The sequence below is a fragment of the Acinonyx jubatus genome, chromosome A3 (genome assembly GCF_027475565.1).
Source record: "Acinonyx jubatus isolate Ajub_Pintada_27869175 chromosome A3, VMU_Ajub_asm_v1.0, whole genome shotgun sequence".
Taxonomy (NCBI): Eukaryota; Metazoa; Chordata; class Mammalia; order Carnivora; family Felidae; genus Acinonyx; species Acinonyx jubatus.
The window spans coordinates 86,350,606-86,370,352 of NC_069388.1; the positions used below are offsets into that span (position 1 = coordinate 86,350,606).

Genomic DNA, 19,747 nt, shown 5'->3' on the forward strand with positions numbered 1-19,747 from the left:
AAACTAAGCATATGCTTACGATAGCACCCAGTGGTTATGCTCTTTGGGCATTTATACCACATGGATGAATTACATTTACAAAAGACCTCTTCACACAAAACCCTGTGCGTGAATATTTTTAGCATCTTTTAAAAAAAATTTTTTTTTAATGTTTATTTATTTTTGAGAGAGAGTGAGAGAGCGTGAGCAGGGGAGGGGCAACGAGAGAGGGAGACACAGAATCCAAAGTAGGCTCCAGGCTCCAAGCTGTCAGCACAGAGCCAGATGCGGGGCTGAAACTCATAAACTGCGTTTAATTAACATACAGTGCAATATTGGTTTTAGGAGTAGAATTCAGTGATTTATCACTTACCATACAACACCCAGTACTTCTCACAACAGGTACCCTCCTTAGTATCCATCACCCTTCTAGCCCATCTACCCACCATGCTCCATCACCCCTTAATTTGCTCTCTAGCATTTAGAGTCTCTTGTGGCTTGTTTCCCTCTCTTCTGTTTTTGACCTCCTTCCCATATGTTCATCTGTTTTGATTCTTAAATTCCACATATGAATGAAATTATATGTTATTTGTCTTTCTCTGATTCTTGCTCCATCCAGGTCATTGCAAATGGCAAGATTTCATTCTTTTTGATGGCTGAGTATTATTCCAGTGTGTGTGTACATACGTGTACACACACACGCCACATCTTTATCTTTTCATCAGTGGATGGACATTTGTGCTCTCTTCATAGTTTGGGTATTGTTGATAATGCTGCTATAAATGTTGGGGTGCATGTGCTCCTTTGAATCTGTATTTTTGTATCCTTTGGGTAAATACCTAATAGTAAAATTGCTGGGTCATAGGGTAGTTCTATTTTTAGTTTCTTGAGGAACCTCCATACTGTTCTCCAGAGTGGCTGCACCAGTTTGCATTCCCACCAACTGTGTAAAAGGGTTCCCCTTTCTCCACATCTTTGCCAACATTTGTTTCTTGTGTTGTTACTTTTAGCCATTCTGACAGGTGTGAGGTGGTATCTCATTGTTAGGTTTTGATTTGTGTTTTCGCTGGTGATGAGTGATGTTGAGCATCTTTTCATGTGTCTATTAGCCATCTGGATGTCTTCTCTGGGAAAGTGTCTATTCTAATGTCTTCTGCCCATTTCTTAACTGTGTATTGCTTTTTGAGTGTCGAGTTTATAAGTTCTTTATAGATTTTGGATACTAACCCTTTATCAGATAGGTCATTTGTAAATATCTTCTCCCATTCCGTAGGCTGCCTTTTAGTTTTGATTGTTTCCTTCCCTGTGCAGAAGCCTTTTATCTTGATGAAGTCCCAGTAGTTCATGTTTGCTTTTGTTTCCCTTGCCTTCGGCAATATGACTCGTAAGAATTTGCTCTGGCCAAGTTCAAAGAGGTTGCTACCTGTTTTCTCCTCTAGGATTTTGATGGTTCTCTGTCTCACAGGTCTTTCATCCATTTTGAATTTATTTTTGTGTATGGTATAAGAAAGTGGTCCAGTTTCATTCCTCTGCACGTTGCTGTCCATTTTTTCCAACACCATTTGTTGAAGAGACTGGATTTTGTTTTGTTTTGTTTTTAATTTTTTAATGTTTATTTTTTTGAGAGAGATGAAAGAGAGATAGACTGTGATCAGGGGAGGGGCAGAGAGAGAGGGAGACACAGAATCTGAAGCAGGCTCCAGGCTCTGAGCTGTCAGTACAGAGCCTGATGTGGGGCTTGAACTCAACAACCGTGAGATCAAGAGCTGAGCCTAAGTCAGACGTTTAACCGACTGAGCCACCCAGGTGCCCCTGAGACTTTTTTTTCCCACTGGATATTCTTCCCGGCTTTGTCAAAAATGAGTTAACCATATAGTTGTGCGTCCATTTCTGGGTTTTCCATTCTGTTACATTGATCTGTGTTTGTTTTTGTGCAAGTACCATACTGTCTTGATGATTACAGCTTTATAATATAGCTTGAAATCTGGAATCATGATGCTTCCAGTTTTGTTTCTCTTTTGCAGAATTGCTTTGGCTATTTGGGGTCTTTTGTGGTTCCATACAAATTTTAGGATTGTTTGTTCTAGTTCTGCAAAAAATACTGGTGGTGGTATTGTATAGGGATTGCAATAAATGTGTAGATTGCTTTCCGTAGTATAGACATTTTAACAATGTTTGTTCTTCCAGTCCATGAGCATGCATGGAATGCTTTTCCATTTCTTTGTGTCCCCTTCAGTTTCTCTCATAAGTATTCTATAGTTTTCAAAGTATAGATCTTTTACCTCTTTAGTTAGGTTTATTACTAAGTATCTTGCTATTTTTGGTACAGTTGCAAATGGGGTCGATTCCTTGATTGCCTTTCCTGTTGCTTCGTTATTGGTGTATAGAAACACAACAGATTTCTGCACATTGATTTTGTATCTTGCAACTTTGCTGAGTTCATGTATTATTTCTAGCAATTTTTGGTGGAGTCTTTCAGGTTTTCTAGAGTATCATGTCAGCTGCAAATAGTGAAAGTTTGACTTCTTCCTTGTGGGTTTGGATGCCTTTTATTTCTTTTGGTTGTCTTGATCGCTGAGGCTAAAACTTCCAGTACTATGTTAAATAGCAGGGGTGAGCATGGACATCCTTGTCTTGTTCCTGACTGTAGGGGAAAGTTTCTCAGTTTTTCTCCATTGAGGATGACATTACTTGTGGATCTTTGTATATGGCCTTTATGATGTTGAGGTATGTTTCATCTGTCCCTACTTTGTTGAGGGTTTTAGTCAAGAACGGAAGCTGAATTTTGTCAGAAGCATCTTTATTTGTAATAGCCAAAAACTGGAAATAAGTCAAAAGTCCTTCAGTGGGTGAATGGTTAAATTGTGAGGTATCTGTAGCATGGAATACTACTCAGCAATAAAAAGGAACAAACTATTGATACGTGCAGCACTCGGATGGATTGCAGGGGAATTACACTGAATGATGAAAAAAATGGGTCTCATAGAGAATAGATTTGTGGTTGTCAGATTGAGGAGTGAGGCAGGTGGCTATTTCTATAAGTGGGTAGTAAGAAAGATCCTTGTGATGGAGCTTTCTGTATCCTAACTCATGGTCACAGTAATCTACATGTATATGACAGAATTTCATAGCACTAAATACACATTAATGAATGTGTAGAACTGGGAAAATGTTGATAATTGTATTAATGTCCGTTTACTGTTTGTGATTTGGCGTATAGTTATGCCAGATATTACCATCAGGGGAAACTGGGTGAAGGGTGTATGGGATCTTTCTGTATTATTTCTTACAACTGCTTGTGAATTTACAGTTGTCTTCAAATAAAAAGTTAAATGTTTTTTTTAATTTCTTTTTTTAATGTTTTATTTATTTTTGAGAGAGAGAGAGAGAGTTCAAGCAGGGGAGGGGCAGAGAAAGGGAGACACAGAATCTGAAGCAGGCTCCAGGCCCCAGGCTGTCAGTACAGAGCCCAACGTGGGACTCGAACCCACAAACCATGAAATCATGGCCTGAGCCGAAGTCAGATGCTTAACCGACTGAGCCACCCAGGCGCCCCTCAAAATTAAATGTTTTTAAATGGTGTGATAAAGCTATCATAATAAATTAAAACTACAGAACAATTTCATTTAAGAGTATTGATGAAAATTTTAAATAAAATTTTAGCATATAGAGGCTGTGAGCACATTAAGTGAATAATATGCTATGCCCAAGAAGGTACCGCATCAGAAATTTAAAAGTGTTTCAAAATTAAGAGATCTGTTGAAATAGCTCACCAAATTAAATAGAGAAAGATAAATGCTGAGATCGATATTAGTAGAATTCAACATCCACTCCTAGGCATCAAAAAACAAAAAAATTTTGGGGCGCCTGGGTGGCTCAGTCGGTTAGGCATCCGACTTGGGCTCAGGTCACGATCTCACTGTCCGTGAGTTCGAGCCCCGCGTCGGGCTCTGTGCTGACTGCTCAGAACCTGGAGCCTGTTTCAGATTCTGTGTCTCCCTCTTTCTGACCCTCCCCCGTTCATGCTCTGTCTCTCCCTGTCTCAAAAATAAATAAAACGTTTAAAAAAAAACCAAAAAACAAAAAAATTCTTAAAGTAGGCAACTGCTTTCTTAATATGATAGTGTTTTGTGTGTATATACTTTTGCTCATATTCATATGAACATACACATACATCAAGTCAAAAGGCAGCATATGTTTAATAGTGAGGCTAGTAGAAATATCTCCATTAAGGGAACAAAGGAAGGGATACTCATCATCAGTTCTATCAGTTAACATAAATACTGTTTTAACCCTAATAGTCACTAGCCAGTGCAAAGTCAAGAGGCGTAAAAATTTGAGAGTATGTTACAACATTATTATTTGCAAATATGCATGTATTATGGAAAACCTAAGAGAGTCTACTGAAATGCTGTTAAATCTAAAAAGCAAAAAATAAAAAGGGGGCATCTGGGTGGCTCAGTTAGTGAAGTGTCCAACTCTTGATTTTGGCTCTAGTCATGATCTCCTGGTTCTCAAGATCGAGCCTGATGTCGGGCTGTGAGCTGAGCATGGAGTTGGCTTGGGATTCTCTCCCTCTCTTTCTGCCTCTCCTCTGCTCATGCTCTGTCTCTCACTAATTAGCCACCTTATTATAAGGTTTCAATTGTTTTATTATGTGGAAAGAATAACCACTTACATGTAATCTAATAAAACGTTCCATTTACAATAATAAAAAGTACAAAAGATACAAAAGGAAAATTTTAAAATACTACTGAATGGTATAAAATAATGATTAAGTGAGAAAACCGTTTATTCTTTGGTAGAAAGCCTTTCAGCATTATAATGTGCCTGTTTTCTTATATTAGAACATAAATGTTATGGGGCGCCTGGATGGCTCAGTCTGTTGAGTGTCCTACTTTTGATTTCTGCTCAGGTCATGATCCCATGATTCGTGGGTTTGAGCCCTACATTGGACTCTACGCTGACAGTGTGGAGCCTGCTTGAGATTCTCTGTCTCCCTGGCCCTCCCCCACTTGTGCTCTCTCCCCCTCTCAAAACAAATAAACCTAAAAGAAAATAAATGTTACAAACCCAGTAAAAACGCCAGTAAGATTTTTTTAAATTCAAGTATAGGTGTCACACAACCATTAAGATTTTTATTTTCTTTTAAAGTTTACTATGTTGTTGGGGGGGAGAGGGGAGGGGAGAGAGAATACCAAGCAGGCTCTGTGCTCTCTGTGCTCTCAGTGCTCCCAGCCTGATGCTGGTCTTGATCTCACAAACTGTGAGATCACGACCTGAGCTGAAATTGAGTTGGATGCTTAACTGAGTGATCCAGGTGTGCCCAGCCATTAAGATTTTTAAACCTGATGAACTAATTGTTTATATATAAATAATACAGAGTGGACGAGAAAATTCTGCAAAGGAAGAGTGATTAGGACAGACTAGCACTAATGTATTAATATATATTACAAAGGAAAGAAAAACTGAAAAGAAAATCATTGTTAAAAGTTACAGATAAAATACCTTACAAAGGTAAAATTTCAAAATAGTTTCATGTAGTTGCACAAATAGACAAAAGGTCAGTAGTACAGAAAGAATCTAGAAATAGTCCCCAGATCAGATGGAGCATCAGTAAATCATTATGATAATATTTTTAATTAGCAAGGAATTATTCATTAGTTATTCATTAAGTTAACTAGCCACTTTGTAAAAGTAAAGTACTTTAATGGAAAATGTAGATGGATCAAAGATTAAGTGTGATACATAAGGTGGTAATTAAAATATTGAAAGAAAATGTGGAGTTTTTTTGGTTTGTTTTTTTTTTAATTTCAGAGTGAGGACTTCCTTCCCTATCAGGAAAACATTTGATTACATAAAAAGTATTTTTACCTAAGTATTTTGCATAACTTCTAAAAAATTGTTACCTGTATGATACAGATGAATTTTCTTCTTCTTTTTTTTAATGTTTATTTATTCATTTTTGAGAGAGAGAGAGCATGTGCTTGCGAGTATAAGCAGGAGAGGGGCAGAGAGAGCGGGAGACAGATGATCTGAAGCAGGTTCCGTGCTGACAGCAGAGAGCCTGATGTCAGGGCCCAAACTCCTGAACCATGAGATTATGACCTGAGCTGAAGTCTGATGCTTAACCGATTGAGCCACCCAGGCGCCCCCAGATGAATTTTCTTAATATATAAAGATCTCTTAACAAATAATGAGAAAAACCTCAACAACCCAAAAGATAAGTTGGCGAATATTATGAATAGCAGATCACAGAGAAAAATATAGTGTTGAATTCAACATGTGAAAATTAACACAACTTGACTTCTATTTAAAAAAATAAAAATTAAACCATACCAGTTTCCATTTCAGTTTTGAGTGATTAATAACTTATCTACTATGTGTGGTAATGGAAGCTCCACTGTCATGGGCTATTGATGGGAATATCAGTTGGTACAGACTTCATGGAGGGCAATTTAATATAGTTAAAATTGAAATCTTTGCCTTTTTTCTCATCACCTCCATATCTCACAATTTATCTATATAGTTCCACAAGTATACAAAGATGAGTATAAGGATGTTTCTTACAGTGTTTTTTCAGTCATTGCCAGGTTAGGTCTTTCCTAAATCTATGTGATATTATTTGTAATGTGTCTTTGATATATTTTTCTTACTAGCCAAAACTGGACAAGTTAAGACATCTGGAACCAAAGTAAATAAATCTTCAGGTATGTTTTTTACTAGAATTCTAGACATATTAGTTAACTTTAAATTACTTATCTTGGATTTCATATGACATAATATTTGCTGGGTGTATACTAATTTTTTTTAATTTATAGTCATCTAGAAATTCTGAGAAGGAGATTTAGTAGATATGCTCCTTCTTTGTAGTAATTAGTAAAATAAGATAATTGGGAAACTTTCTCATGATGAATATTAGAGATAATTCCCCTCTTTTTTATTGAAGTCTTCTCTCTGGTTTACTTTCTTTTGTAAAATAACTCTGATAACAGCAAATTATGTTTTCAGTTTTTATGGACTATAGTGGGTTTTAATTATTTTTTTCTCTTCTATTATTATCCTCTCTAGTTCTCCTTTCTATTAAATGTTGGTTAGTTTAGGGTCATCTTTTTAAATGGATAGAGATCAGTGTATTAAATTATCTTCTCTATAATGGTAGAAAGGAAGCAGGTTGCAGTTGGGAAATACCATTGTTAGTGGCAGAGCCAGAATTTTCATAGAATAGTTTCTTCAAAGCAATAATCTGAGTGGGTCAGGAAGCTGGAAGTCTTGTTTTAAGGATGCATTTATTTACTCAACAGTTCGATATTGCTTTGAGAGTGAGTTTATGGGAGTTTTGGTGGAGACTTGGGGGGAATGGGTGTTAAAGCTGCTTAGCCACTCCTTAACTGTTGGAAATTAATTCTACATTTTTTCTCCCTTAAGTTTTGATAACCCAGCCAGAAGTAATAAAGTGGATTGACCTGTTATAATATAGGGATAGTGAAAGAAATACGTAAGGGTTCTTTGGGGCTCAGTGTGTCAGAATTTGAGATTGACTAAGAAATGACTAGTTAGGTGATACTTTATAAGTATTGGTATTAATCTTTTTGAGCAATGGTTAGGGTCTGTATTTGGATATAAAGGGTGAATTTGTAAACTATTTCAGTTGATTTTTGTGCATACCTATAATTGTTTTATTTGTATGGTAACTTCTCAAAAGCACGATCATGTTCTCACAAGGGTTCTGTAAAGTAATCATGGCATTTGCCACCCTTGTTTATAAATGGGCAGATGTGCACAGAAATTGATTCATGCCCTAAGACTTAACAGTTTTTTTAAGTTCATTTATTTATTTGGCGGGGGTCAGAGAGAGAGAGGGAGGGAGGGAGGGAGAGAGAAAGAGAGAGAAAGAATCCTAAGCAGGCTCCACACAAGCAGCTGGAGCCTGCCACCGGCCTGAAACTCATGAAACACGAGATCATGACCTGAGCCAAAACGAAGAGTCGGACACTTATCCTGCTGAGCCACCCAGGCCCCCTAAGACTTCACAATTTAATTTGGAAGTCAACTTGATCTACTGACTTTTTTTTTTTCCTAAAAAAAAAAAAATTTTTTTTTTTTTAATGTTTATTTTTGACAGAGAGACAGAGCATGAGCAGGGGGGCGCAGAGAGAGAGGGAGACACAGAATCTGAAGCAGCGTCTAGGCTCTGAGCTGTCAGCACAGAGCCCGACCTGCAGCTCGAACTCACAGACCGCAAGACATGACCTGAGCTGAAGTCGGATGCTCAACCGACTGAGCCACCCAGGCGCCCCATGACTTTTTTTTTTTTCTAACGTTTATTTATTTTTGATAGAGACAGAATGTGAGCAGGGGAGGGACAGAGAGCGAGGGAGACAGAATCCAAAGCAGGGTCCAGGCTCTGAGCTATCAGCACAGAGCCTGATACAGGGCTCGACTCATGAACTGTGAGATCATGACCTGAGCTGAAGTCAGATGCTTAACTGAGTGAACCATCCAGATGCCCCTTAATCTACTGACTTCTGATTCTGGGCTTTTTCCTCATAATGCAACCTTGGTAGTTAATGGATCCTAGTTTTCAGAGCTAAACCTCCTGTTGCTCTCTGAATGGAAAGGGATTTGTTCTCCGGTGATCTTTTCAGTGCCGCTTTGATGATCACAGTCTTTACACATCATCCTTGAAGAAAAGCAACAGTAATGTGTATGTATAAAAGGTCAGAATAATGTAAATAGTCATGTTCACATAGAGCGCACTAGGTATGAGTTATAGCAATCTTAATGTAGCCTAGCCATGATTGTAGGTATTCTTCAATGCTTTTCAATCAACTGGAATCCAAGTAAGCTTGAGCTGGGAGACCCTAATTATAACTGCTTGTGGAACCATTAAAAGCATTATGGGATTTTTTTTTTTTTTTTAATATTTGTTTATTTTGTGAGAGAGAGTGGGTGCAAGGTTGGGGTGAGGGGAAGAGGCAGAGGGATAGAGAGAAAGAGAGAATGAATGAATTCCAAATAGACTTCCTGCTGTCAGAACAGACCCTGATGTGGGACTCTATCCCATGAACCTTGAGATTATGACCTAAGCTGAAACCAAGAGTCAGACACTTAACCAGCTGAGCTACGCAGGCACTTGGGATTGTTTCTGTATCCTTGGCAGTTAGTTGATCCACACGTTGAGAGATTTATTTAACTTGCCTGAATGCTATTTTTAAGTACCTCACTGGAGAGATGAATTCTAATTTTATTGATTTTTTTTTTTTTTTTTTTTCTCCTGAAGGAATTAATCATCCTTGCTAGATTTAGAAAATGACCTGTGTCCCAAAGATGATACCATTATGGGTTTGGGATAAAATGTTCTATCACTCATATTCTTTATGAAGTTCTTTGGGGATCGTTGATACCAATTAAATCAATTTTGACTATAACTTTTGTTATTTAGGGAAATCAGCTGGTTCTGTAAAATCTGTGGTAACAGTAGCTGCTAAAGGTAATAAAGCTTCAGTCAAAACAGGTAAGACTATTGGGAAGGAGAGGTTTTATTAAGTTCTTCTTGCCTTAGAGAATATAACAAACATAATATCAAAAGCAAGCTTTATACTCCTATAATTTGTAGTATCTAATAACATCTTGAAAAGTTTAGTAGATACTTATTTAATATTTAAAACCTGACATGTAATGCGACTTTGAGTTTTTGGTATATTGATCCTTGGCAGTGTGTGCCATTGCAGATACATTTTTGTGTAAGAAACTTTTTTTTTTAAGTTTATTTGTCTATTTTGAGAGCGAGAGAGAGAGAGAGCGTGCGTGCAGACAGGAGGGGAAGAGAGGGGGGAGAGAGGGAATCCCAAGCAGTCTCTGCACCATCAGCACAGAGCCCAATGCAGGGCTTGAACCCACGCCTGATGCTCAACCGATTGAACCACCCAGGTGCCTCTGTATTGGAAGCATTTTTTTTTTTTTTAATTTTTTGTTTTTTAACGTTTATTTATTTTTGAGACAGAGAGAGTATTTATTTTTGAGACAGAGAGAGACACAGCATGAACGGGGGAGGGGCAGAGAGAGAGGGAGACACAGAATCGGAAGCAGGCTCCAGGCTCTGAGCCATCAGCCCAGAGCCTGACGCGGGGCTCGAACTCGCGGACCTTGAGATCGTGACCTGAGCTGAAGTCGGATGCTCAACCGACTGAGCCACCCAGGCGCCCCTATTGGAAGCATTTTTAACAGCTCTGTGATTACAGGTTGCTCTGTCACTTCCCCCTACAAATTGTTTAATCTTTATTTTCTCAGTTTTTAGAGCTGTCACTTCATATTACCTTCCCTGCCTTATATATTTTTCTATTTGTTACTCCAGAAAAGATTTTTCTTACCCTGTAAAAAGAATGTGTTTCCTCCATAAAGAAAGGAATGTAACATGTTGAAACTAATATGACCTGTTTATTAATATATAGAATTATTTTATTTTATTTTAAAAAAGTGGTTTTTTACTTATTTTTGAGAGAGAGAGACAGTGTGAGTGGGCAAGGGGGGAGAGGGAGACACAGAATCCAAAGCAGGCTTCAGGCTCTGAGCTGTCAGCACAGAGAGATGTGGGGTCTCAAACTCATGAACTGCGAGATCATGTCCTGAGCTGAAGTTGGACACTTAACCGACTAAACTACCCAGGCACCCCATATAGACTAATGTTAAAGAACCTTTGTACAAATTACGAAATACGATTTTTTTATGTGTGATCATGATGTGCTTCTACCACTGGGGGGATAAATCTGTGGCTCATTACTGACCATCAGTAAGAACTGTATCTCATTTTAAATTTGCTTTTAATCTTACTGGTAAACAGATATAAGTGGGAATAATAAATACATGGGAAAGAACTGCTTTTATAATGTTGGACTAAATTACTTCTACGTGTTAGTATGAAACATGCTAAGTGATTGAACAGGTCCCTAGAATAATAGTTCACTTCTACTTTTAAAAGCAAAATCTAGTGGAAAGAAGTCTCTAGAAGTCAAAAAGGCTGGCATTGTCAAAAACAAAGACACCAACAAACCTGTCATCGTACCAGGTAAGCTTGAAATGCTTTCTTTTAGTGCTTTCTTTACATCTTCTAGGTGTACGTTTAGAGTGTATTTTGAAATTATTGCTTTAAAATCTTGAAAGGGATTGTTTTGTTGTTTTTCAAAGAAAAACCTGTCTTAGCTCTGACCTAAATCAGGTCAGCCTAAGGAAACTTACGTGACAATTTAAGCTCCTGTTTAGATTCATTAGTTTAATTATATTAGTATGCTTTTCTAGACTATTAAAGCAGACTATTTCATGCAGAAAACTCTGAAATAAAGACCAGTGTGGAAGTCAAAGCCACTGAAAATAGTGCTAAAGAAACGGTTTCAGGTAGGTCAATAAAAATTTTATTTTGTTCTCTTATGTTTAAAGATGGAAGATTAAATTTGAAGAAAATAGGGTATTTAATTTTGTGTCAGATATAGTTAATATATTTTTTTAAATACTAGGTTCATACCTAAGTGAAATTTAAAATATTGTGATTCAGATCTACACCCTGTCTCTTGATTATTCTGAAGTTTTGCTCTTAGAGGGAATAAAATGAAACATATTAATTTAAAAACCATTGTTCATTCTGTAGCTGCTTCCTTAAATTTTCTAGTATTTTGTCAGTTGTGCAGTTACTATTTAATCCAATGTGGAAAAAGTGAGAGCTTGATAAAATATATCTGCATGAATTCTTTATTTTCTATCTTAAGAAGCTGCTGTGGAGGCCACAGAAAATGAACAAGTCAACAAGGTCAGTTTTTATATTTTACTTATTATTTAAAAGCTTAGGAAATTTTGACACAATATGTTTTTCTTATTGTAAACCCAGTAAAAAATGTGCACGATTTGGCATGGTGAAAAATCTATCATTTGTGACTTTTTAGATAGGGTTTGAGTTGCAAAATAAGTCATAAAAATTTAGGTACAGGTTATTAATAAAGGTACATGTTTTTGAGGTTTACCTTTCACTGAGAAAAAAAAGTTAGGCCAAAATGGGCTTTTGAGTAGAAAAACCAGTGGTGTAATTAGAACCAGTAGAATTTTTTGAAGTCTGTTTTTTTAGAAGCAAATAGGAGATAAGTTAATATTTAGAATACCAGTTCTGTGTGTTTTCAGAATAGCGAGTGGAATTTGAGATTTTATTTGAGGGCATAAAGTTTGCTTTATTGTTTTCCTGTGGTTAACATTTGTCATTATGAGTGTATTAAAATCCTGTTAATGTAGAGTTTACTGGTTAAGGTCTTGAGATCATTCAGGTACTAAGCATTAAGTTTATTTTTGACTGGTAGATTCATTCTTCCAAGTAGTAACTAAGTAGTATGTATCTTACTGTTGTTTCAGGAAGTTGTTTTTTTTGTTGTTGTTGTTGTTGTTTTTCTTTGTTTGAGAGGGAACACAAGGTGGGGAGAGGGGCAGAGAGAGAAAGCATTCTAGGCAGAGCTGGACACAGGGCCCAATCCCACTACCCTGGGAAATCAGGAGTCAAGATGCTCAACCAACTGAGCCACACAGGCACCCATGTTTCAGGAAGGATATTTTAAAGCACAAATAGATTGACTTAAAGACTTCAAAAAGAACATTTATGAACACAATTGATGTGCTAGTTAAAAATCATTCTCAACTTACTTATAAAAAGTATAACTTCCTGACACCCCCCCTCCTTTTATTTTTCAAAAGAAAAGTTACAGATTGTCCAATTTACTATAGTATACCTTTGGGGATTTTCTCAACATTCACTAAAGGAAAAATTGGCATTGATGAGAGTCATTTGAAGAATAAAATAGATCCGAGAGACGAGAAGGCAGAAATGAAAATATTTATTTACTTTGTAATGGGAATTGGGCTATAGGGAAAGGTTCCTAAGAGACGAGGTAAGCTTTTTAATATTGCCTAAAAGATCATTTTATTTGGCGAGATAAAAGGATATGCTCTGACTTGGAGGTTGGAGATGTTAGCAAAACATGGCACAGGAATGGCAGAGCATGGAGGTGTTGTCAGAGACAAACTGGTGTTTTAAAGTTGTATTTTTATTTTTGTTATTTTTTTTAATGTTTATTTTTGAGAGAGAGAGCGTGAGCAGGGAGTGGCAGAGAGGGGGGAGGGCAGAGGATCCTAAGTGGGCTGTGCACTGAAGGCAACGAACCCAATGTGGGTTGGAACTCATGAACCCATGAGATCATGACCTGAGCCGAAGTCGGATGCTCAATCAACTGAGCCACCCAGGTGCCCCACTTGTATTTTTATTTTTTAATTATTTTTAGCTTTTTTTAAAGCTTTTGTTTACGTATTTTTTAAAGTTTATTTTGAGAGAGAGTGTGTGTGAGCAGGGGTGGGGAAGGGAGAAAGAATCCCAAGCAGAGTTTGATACTCAGTTCGGAGCCCAATGTGGGGTGCAAACTCATGAACTCTGAGATCATGACCTCAGCCAAAACCAAGAGTCAGATGCTCAACCCACTGAGCCACTCAGGTGCCTCCCAAGATTTAATTTTTTTTAAATAGTTTTTTTTTTCTTTTTTAATGTTTTTATTTATTTTTGAGAGAAAGAGAGACAGAGCATGAGCAGGGGAGGGGCAAAGAGAGGGGGACACAGAATCTGAAGCAGGCTCCAGGCTCTGAGCTGTCGGCACAGAGTCCGACGCGGGGCTCGAACTCATGGACTGTGAGATCATGAGCTGAGCCGAAGTCGGATGCTTAACCAACTGAGCCACCCAGGCGCCCCCCCAAGACTTAATTTTTTTAAAGTAATCTCTATACCCAGTGTGGGGCTCAAACTTAACAACCCCAAGATCAAGAGTTGCATGCTCCACTGACTAAGCCAGCCAGGCTCCCCTTAAACTTGTATTTTTAAACAGTGGTTGAAAAAGAAAACTAAAGGCTTTGACTCGATGACACATGGTATGAATGAAATTATGCTATGTACTTAAAGAGAGGAAATTTGCATTTTGTTTTGTTTTTGAGGTTCGGACCAGCCTTCTTAAATGATAAGATTTAGTATTAAATGCAGTCAGTTTAAATACCATAACAAATGATCTGCAGCATAAACTTAAGTAAATATAGAAGCAGTTAAAGAAATTTGAATGTCAACTCTTAAATTTGTTTTGAAGGAAACAGAGGAAATGTGTGTGGTACTTATTTCTAATTTGCCTAATAAAGGATATTCTATAGAAGAAGTTTACAACCTAGTAAAACCATTTGGTGGTTTAAAGGATATTTTGATTTTATCATCTCATAAAAAGGTAAGCGTTGATAATAGCTGTTCATGTTGTCTGAAGCACATTTTGAAAATAAGCTCACAAAATGAAAAGGGGTTTAAAGGCAGCACCTCAAAATAATTAAGCCATCTCAACCTAAGGGATTTTTAAAATATAAAACATATCCCGTTTTTTAGTGTTATTGTAATCTGACATAGTTTTTATGATGGGGAGGATGGCTTAATAAATGTGTCAAAATTTTGCCTAAAATTTTAGTCTAAATAAAATATTTTATCTTCGATATGTTAATGCAGTTTTATAATGACTTACAAACTTGCATAGCACTTTTTTACTAGTATTCCTGGTATTTTATCAATTGTACTCAAATGGGAAGTAACCATTCTCAGACAAAAATGTCATCAATACTTAGAATAACCTAGGTTATATTTGTGTTTCAAGTTTTCAGGAATTAGTACATACTACTTTTGTAATTTCAAGACAAAATGTATTGTTAATAACTTGTGGAATATACTTTACAAGAGGTGAGATTTTAGGAAAGTTTAATGGAAACACCACTCAGGTGATTAGAAGTGGTGTTCTTACATTAGAAAGGAGTTTGTGATCACTAGACATCTTTGGAAGGTTATGTATGTTTGATGGTAGTTGGAGCCAGTTTGCTTAAGAAAACGGAAGAGGAGAGTGAATGCAAGTTACATGCAATTTCACATTATATTAAAAGTAGATTATTTGAATGTCTGCACACCTTTATAAATTACTGAAAACCAATGAATTCTGCACTTATAAACAGGTGAACTTTATAATGTATAAATTATATTTCAATAAAACTTTTTATTTAGAAACAAGAATAAAAGGAAGGAGAGTTTTTTTTTTGAGAGAGAGAGTATGTGTGAGCGAGGGAGGGGAAGAGGGACAGGTATAGAGAATTTTTTTTTTTTTAATTTTTTTTTTTAACGTTTATTTATTTTTGAGACAGAGAGAGACAGAGCATGAACGGGGGGGGGGAGGGGAGAGGGTCAGAGAGAGAGGGAGACACAGAATCTGAAACAGGCTCTAGGCTCTGAGCGGTCAGCACAGAGCCCGACGTGGGGCTCGAACTCACGGAGTGTGAGATCGTGACCTGAGCCGAAGTCGGCCGCTTAACCGACTGAGCCACCCAGGCGCCCCAAGAATTTGAAGCAGTCTCCACGCCCAACACAGAGCCCAGTGTGGGACTCGATCTCACATCCATGAGATCATGATCTGAGCTGAAATCAAGAGTCGGATGCTTAACTGATTGAGCCACCCAGGCGTCCCAGGAATGATTTTTTAATAAAAGAATTTTTTAATGTGAGTACATTAAAATTGGGGGAAATTGTGGGAATCTGGAAATGAATAATTCAGATTCACACTTTGCATCATATACCAGAGTATGAGTAGATACTTTAAATATAAAATCAAATACAGAAAATCTAGACTTTTATCTGCCCAATTTTGATTAGAGTTGACTAGAGTTATTAACTATTGGGAGATTTAATACTTTTCTAGATATTATGTAGAAAAATACCAGTTTCAGTCATATAAACATTTCAAACATTTGTGGTTTAAAATGAACATAAAACAAGATGTAAATTAAAAACTAAAAATATTCTAATTATTGTAATAGGGAAACAAAGATTCATACCCACATTATGCTGTAAAATATTAAAAGTTCAATAAATAAAATGGCAAATGACCCAAAGAGATAATTCTTTAAAAAAAGAATTATAGGGGCGCCTGGGTGGCTCAGTTAAGCATCTGACTTTGGCTTAGGCCATGATCTCACAGTTCGTGAGTTCGAGCCCCGCGTGGGGCTCTGTGCTGACAGCTCAGAGCCTGGAGCCTGCTTCAGATTCTCTGTCTCCCTCTCTCTCTGCCCCTCCCCCACTCACACTCTCTCTCTCTCTCTCTCTCAAGAATAAATAAACATTAAAAAAAAAAAAAAGAATTACAGCTGTGAACAAATATATGGAAGATTTCTATCTCATTAACTCCAAGACATGTAGAAGAATGTTCAGCCTGTTCATTTAGCCAGGGATGAAAATTAAAACCAAAATGTGTGAAACTACGAATTTCACAATTAGGAAAACTGCAAAATCAAAAATAACATGGTAATTTGGTTCTTTCAATTCTCATATTTCTCATATTTTACCAACCATTAAATTTATTTACTTAACAAATATTTATTAAATGTCTGCTATATGCCAGATACTACTCTAGGTACTAAGGATACAGTAATGAATAAGATAAATAAGATTTTCCTTAATGTCATTTACTAGAATGTCCACTCTTATTTCTCTCTTTACTATTGCCTTATAAATGCAGTCATCCATTCCTTATGGTTGTAATATTGTGAGTCTGTTGGCCTCGCTTTTAAGGAATGCCTTTTTTTTTCTTTAAAACATTTACTAAGTTATTCAATTTATTTGACTCTTAAGTATTATTAAATCGTTTCAAGAAGAAGTAACTTAAATAAGAAGTTTATTTTTTTGTTCTTGTAATTTCTATTTTAACAGGTATTTATGGAAGTAAATAGAAAATGTGCAGATTCTATGGTAAAATTTTATACCTGTTTTCCAATATCAATGGATGGAAATCAGCTCTCAATAAGTATGGTTCCTGAAAACATGAATATAAAAGATGAGGTAAATAATAGACTTCCCATCAGTCTTTCTACAAAATTATAAAATTTTTAAATTGGATTTATTGTAGTCTGTTAAGTGTTTCCTGGCTTGCTTCTTCAGGTTAATGTTTTTTTTGAGCCATTGAGAAAGCTTCCTTTTCCTTCATAATCTCCCATTCCATTGTTTGAGAGTTACTTCCATATTGAGGGAATCCAACCCCTCATATATTTTTGAATCGAAAAAGAGTTGAAAACTATCTGTAGACAATATTCTTTTTTTTATGTTCGTTTATTTTGAGAGAGAGAGCACGTGTAAGCATGGGTGGGGTCAGGGCAGAGAGAGAGAGGGAGAGAGAACCCCAAGCAGGCTCCATGCTGTCAGTGAAGAGCCCGCTTAGGGCTTGATCTCAGGAGCCATGAGATCGTGACCTGAGCTGAAATCAAGAACAGGATGCCCAACCAAGAGCCACCCAGGTGCCTTGACAGCTCTCTGTTCTCGTGTTACTGCTGTTATCAGCCCTCCAGACTAGAATCCCAGATGTTATTTTTGAGTTTTCTCTGGTTTCGCGTAATCTGTTTTGTATATTTTAAGTCATAAATATTTCTGGGGTTTATTCTCTCTTCATCCCATCCATCATTGCTTTGTTTCTTAAAAACTCCAACTAGGGGTGCCTCAGTGGCTCAGTTGGTTGATCGTTTGATTGTGATTGCGGCTCAGGTCATGGTTTGTGCGTTCGGGCCCTGCATTGGGCTCTGTGCTACCAGCATGGAACCTGCTTGGGATTTTCTCTCTCTTCCTCCTTCTGCCGCTCCCCACTTGTGCTGTCTCTCAAAATAAATAAACTTAAAAAAAATAAAAAAACAAAAAACTCCAGGGGTGCTTGAGTGGCTCAGTTGGTTGAGTGACCGACTCTTGGTTTTGGCTCAAGTCATGATCTCATGGTTTGGGAGTTCACGTCCCGAGTTTGGCTCTGTGTTAGCAGTGCGGAGCCTGCTTGGGATTCTCTCTCTCTCCCCCTCTCTGTCACTCTCTCTCTTTCTTGATAAATAAGGAAAAACAACAGACCCAACAAAAGTAGTTCTTTATGTCTTCTAACTTTAGTTTTGTGTCTTAAAACCACAAAGTCATGAGACTGACATAAAATTCAAATCTGTCCAAATTCAACTGATGTAGAAACCCTTCACTGTTTCTCTGTGGCTTATAAACATTTATTATCAACTGCTAAGAGATAATATCAGTTATCTATTAGGAAACACAGTTATTAGAATCCCGGGAGGAAAGTGGAAATGGCATATAATTTGAGAGAGCCTTCTGTTGAAAATCACTCTGATGTAATTGGTGGTATTGTTTTATATGTGTCAGTATTCTTTTGAAAAGAAAAAACAAAGTTAAGAACCAGAGGCTCTGAAGATAAAGTTCCATTAGCTTTCCTTTCCCAGCTTTGACATTTTTGTCTTATACCAGTCTTAGCCTTCTTTATAATTCAACAGCACCAAATAACTGTGCATTTAATACTCTTCACTATTTGTTTTTACTAGCCTAAATTTCTTTTTTTTTTTTCTTTCTTTCCTTTTTTTTTTTTTTTTTTTTTTTTTTTTTGGCATTTTTTCTTTTTGAGAGAAAGTGTGTGAGTTGCATGTGGGGTGGGGGCAAAGGGCAAAAGAATCCCAATCAGATTTCACGCCCATGATGGAGCCAGAAGCGGGGCTTGATCCCACCACTATGAGATCATGACCTTAGCCAAAATCCGACACTTAACCAACTGAGCCACCCAGGTACCCCTACTAGCCTATATTTCTGTTCTTCCTTATCCCCTACTTTGCTTATACACTTTTCACTTTGTAATTTGAATTCTCTTACTGTCTGCTAAAGTAATTCTCTTATTCGTTGTATGTGAAGTTGAATGTCCTCCCTGACACCACCTTATTAACCTTTGATGTACTTATGGGAATAGGAAGAATTGAAATGTATTAAGGTGGGACTTGACTAATTTGCTTAGGAAGAAGGAAAAATTTTTAGAAGGAAAAAATTTAGAAAAAATTTTAGAAGGAAAATTTTTTTAAAAACTTTTGCTGACTTCTTATTTTATGAAATAATTCTTAATGTTTATTCATATAGGTTATTTTATTATAAATCTTGACTAAATATATGAATGAGGAAGACTTATACTTTCCCTCTATTTTGCCTTTTCTAGGAAGCTATATTTACAACCTTGATTAAAGAAAATGACCCAGAGGTAATATTTGCTTTTAAATACCTTATTATACTTGTTTAATTGGTAGAAATATTGGTTATTCACCTGTAATAAATAAAACCTTAGTACTTATTTTAAAATATTGAGGTGATGGAAGTATACAATGGGTTTTATCTTGGTTCAAATAAAAAGTAAAGGGTCATGGTAGTCCGTAATGTGAAATACTTTCCAGATACTGGAGCCATATTAAGTGGGTTAGGTATATTAAGTGTTGGGTAAATATTATGTTGATAAAAGAAAGATTATACTTCGTGTTTCAGTATATTGTTTCATTGATGACTGAAATCTAAAACTAAGATCTCACTGTCTTCACTCACATAGTCATTTTCTTACCTTTGGGAGAGAACATCATCTGACCTCAGAAAAATTAAATTTACTGTTAATCTGTGTTTTACAGTTTAATAATTCATACTTTTTCTTTTTCTGTGTTCTCTCTTAAAAAACTACAGGCAAATGTAGATAAAATTTACAGTCGATTTGTACATCTTGATAACTTACCAGAAGATGGACTTCAGTGTGTACTTTGTGTTGGACTTCAGTTTGGAAAAGTAGATCACCACGTATTCATGAGTAACAAAAACAAGGTAAGGAGGTTCCTTCTGTTTTAGCTG

The 19,747-nt window shown here is 36.7% G+C and overlaps 1 protein-coding gene across 11 annotated transcripts in view; it reads left to right on the plus strand.

Moving 5' to 3' along the window:
• ZNF638 (zinc finger protein 638) overlaps window positions 1-19,747 on the plus strand; it is a 137,106-nt gene that overhangs the window by 94,832 nt on the left and 22,527 nt on the right. For 8 of the 11 annotated variants that reach the window (XM_027072235.2, XM_027072239.2, XM_053200741.1 and 5 more), the window contains 9 exons: window positions 6,639-6,689; window positions 9,425-9,496; window positions 10,961-11,047; window positions 11,305-11,373; window positions 11,742-11,782; window positions 14,136-14,267; window positions 16,775-16,903; window positions 19,077-19,118; window positions 19,586-19,720. In XM_027072235.2, coding sequence (XP_026928036.1) covers window positions 6,639-6,689; window positions 9,425-9,496; window positions 10,961-11,047; window positions 11,305-11,373; window positions 11,742-11,782; window positions 14,136-14,267; window positions 16,775-16,903; window positions 19,077-19,118; window positions 19,586-19,720 — 758 coding nt within the window. The remainder of the gene's footprint in view (window positions 1-6,638; window positions 6,690-9,424; window positions 9,497-10,960; window positions 11,048-11,304; window positions 11,374-11,741; window positions 11,783-14,135; window positions 14,268-16,774; window positions 16,904-19,076; window positions 19,119-19,585; window positions 19,721-19,747) is intronic. The other 3 variants (XM_027072236.2, XM_027072240.2, XM_027072241.2) reach the window with 3 other exon arrangements.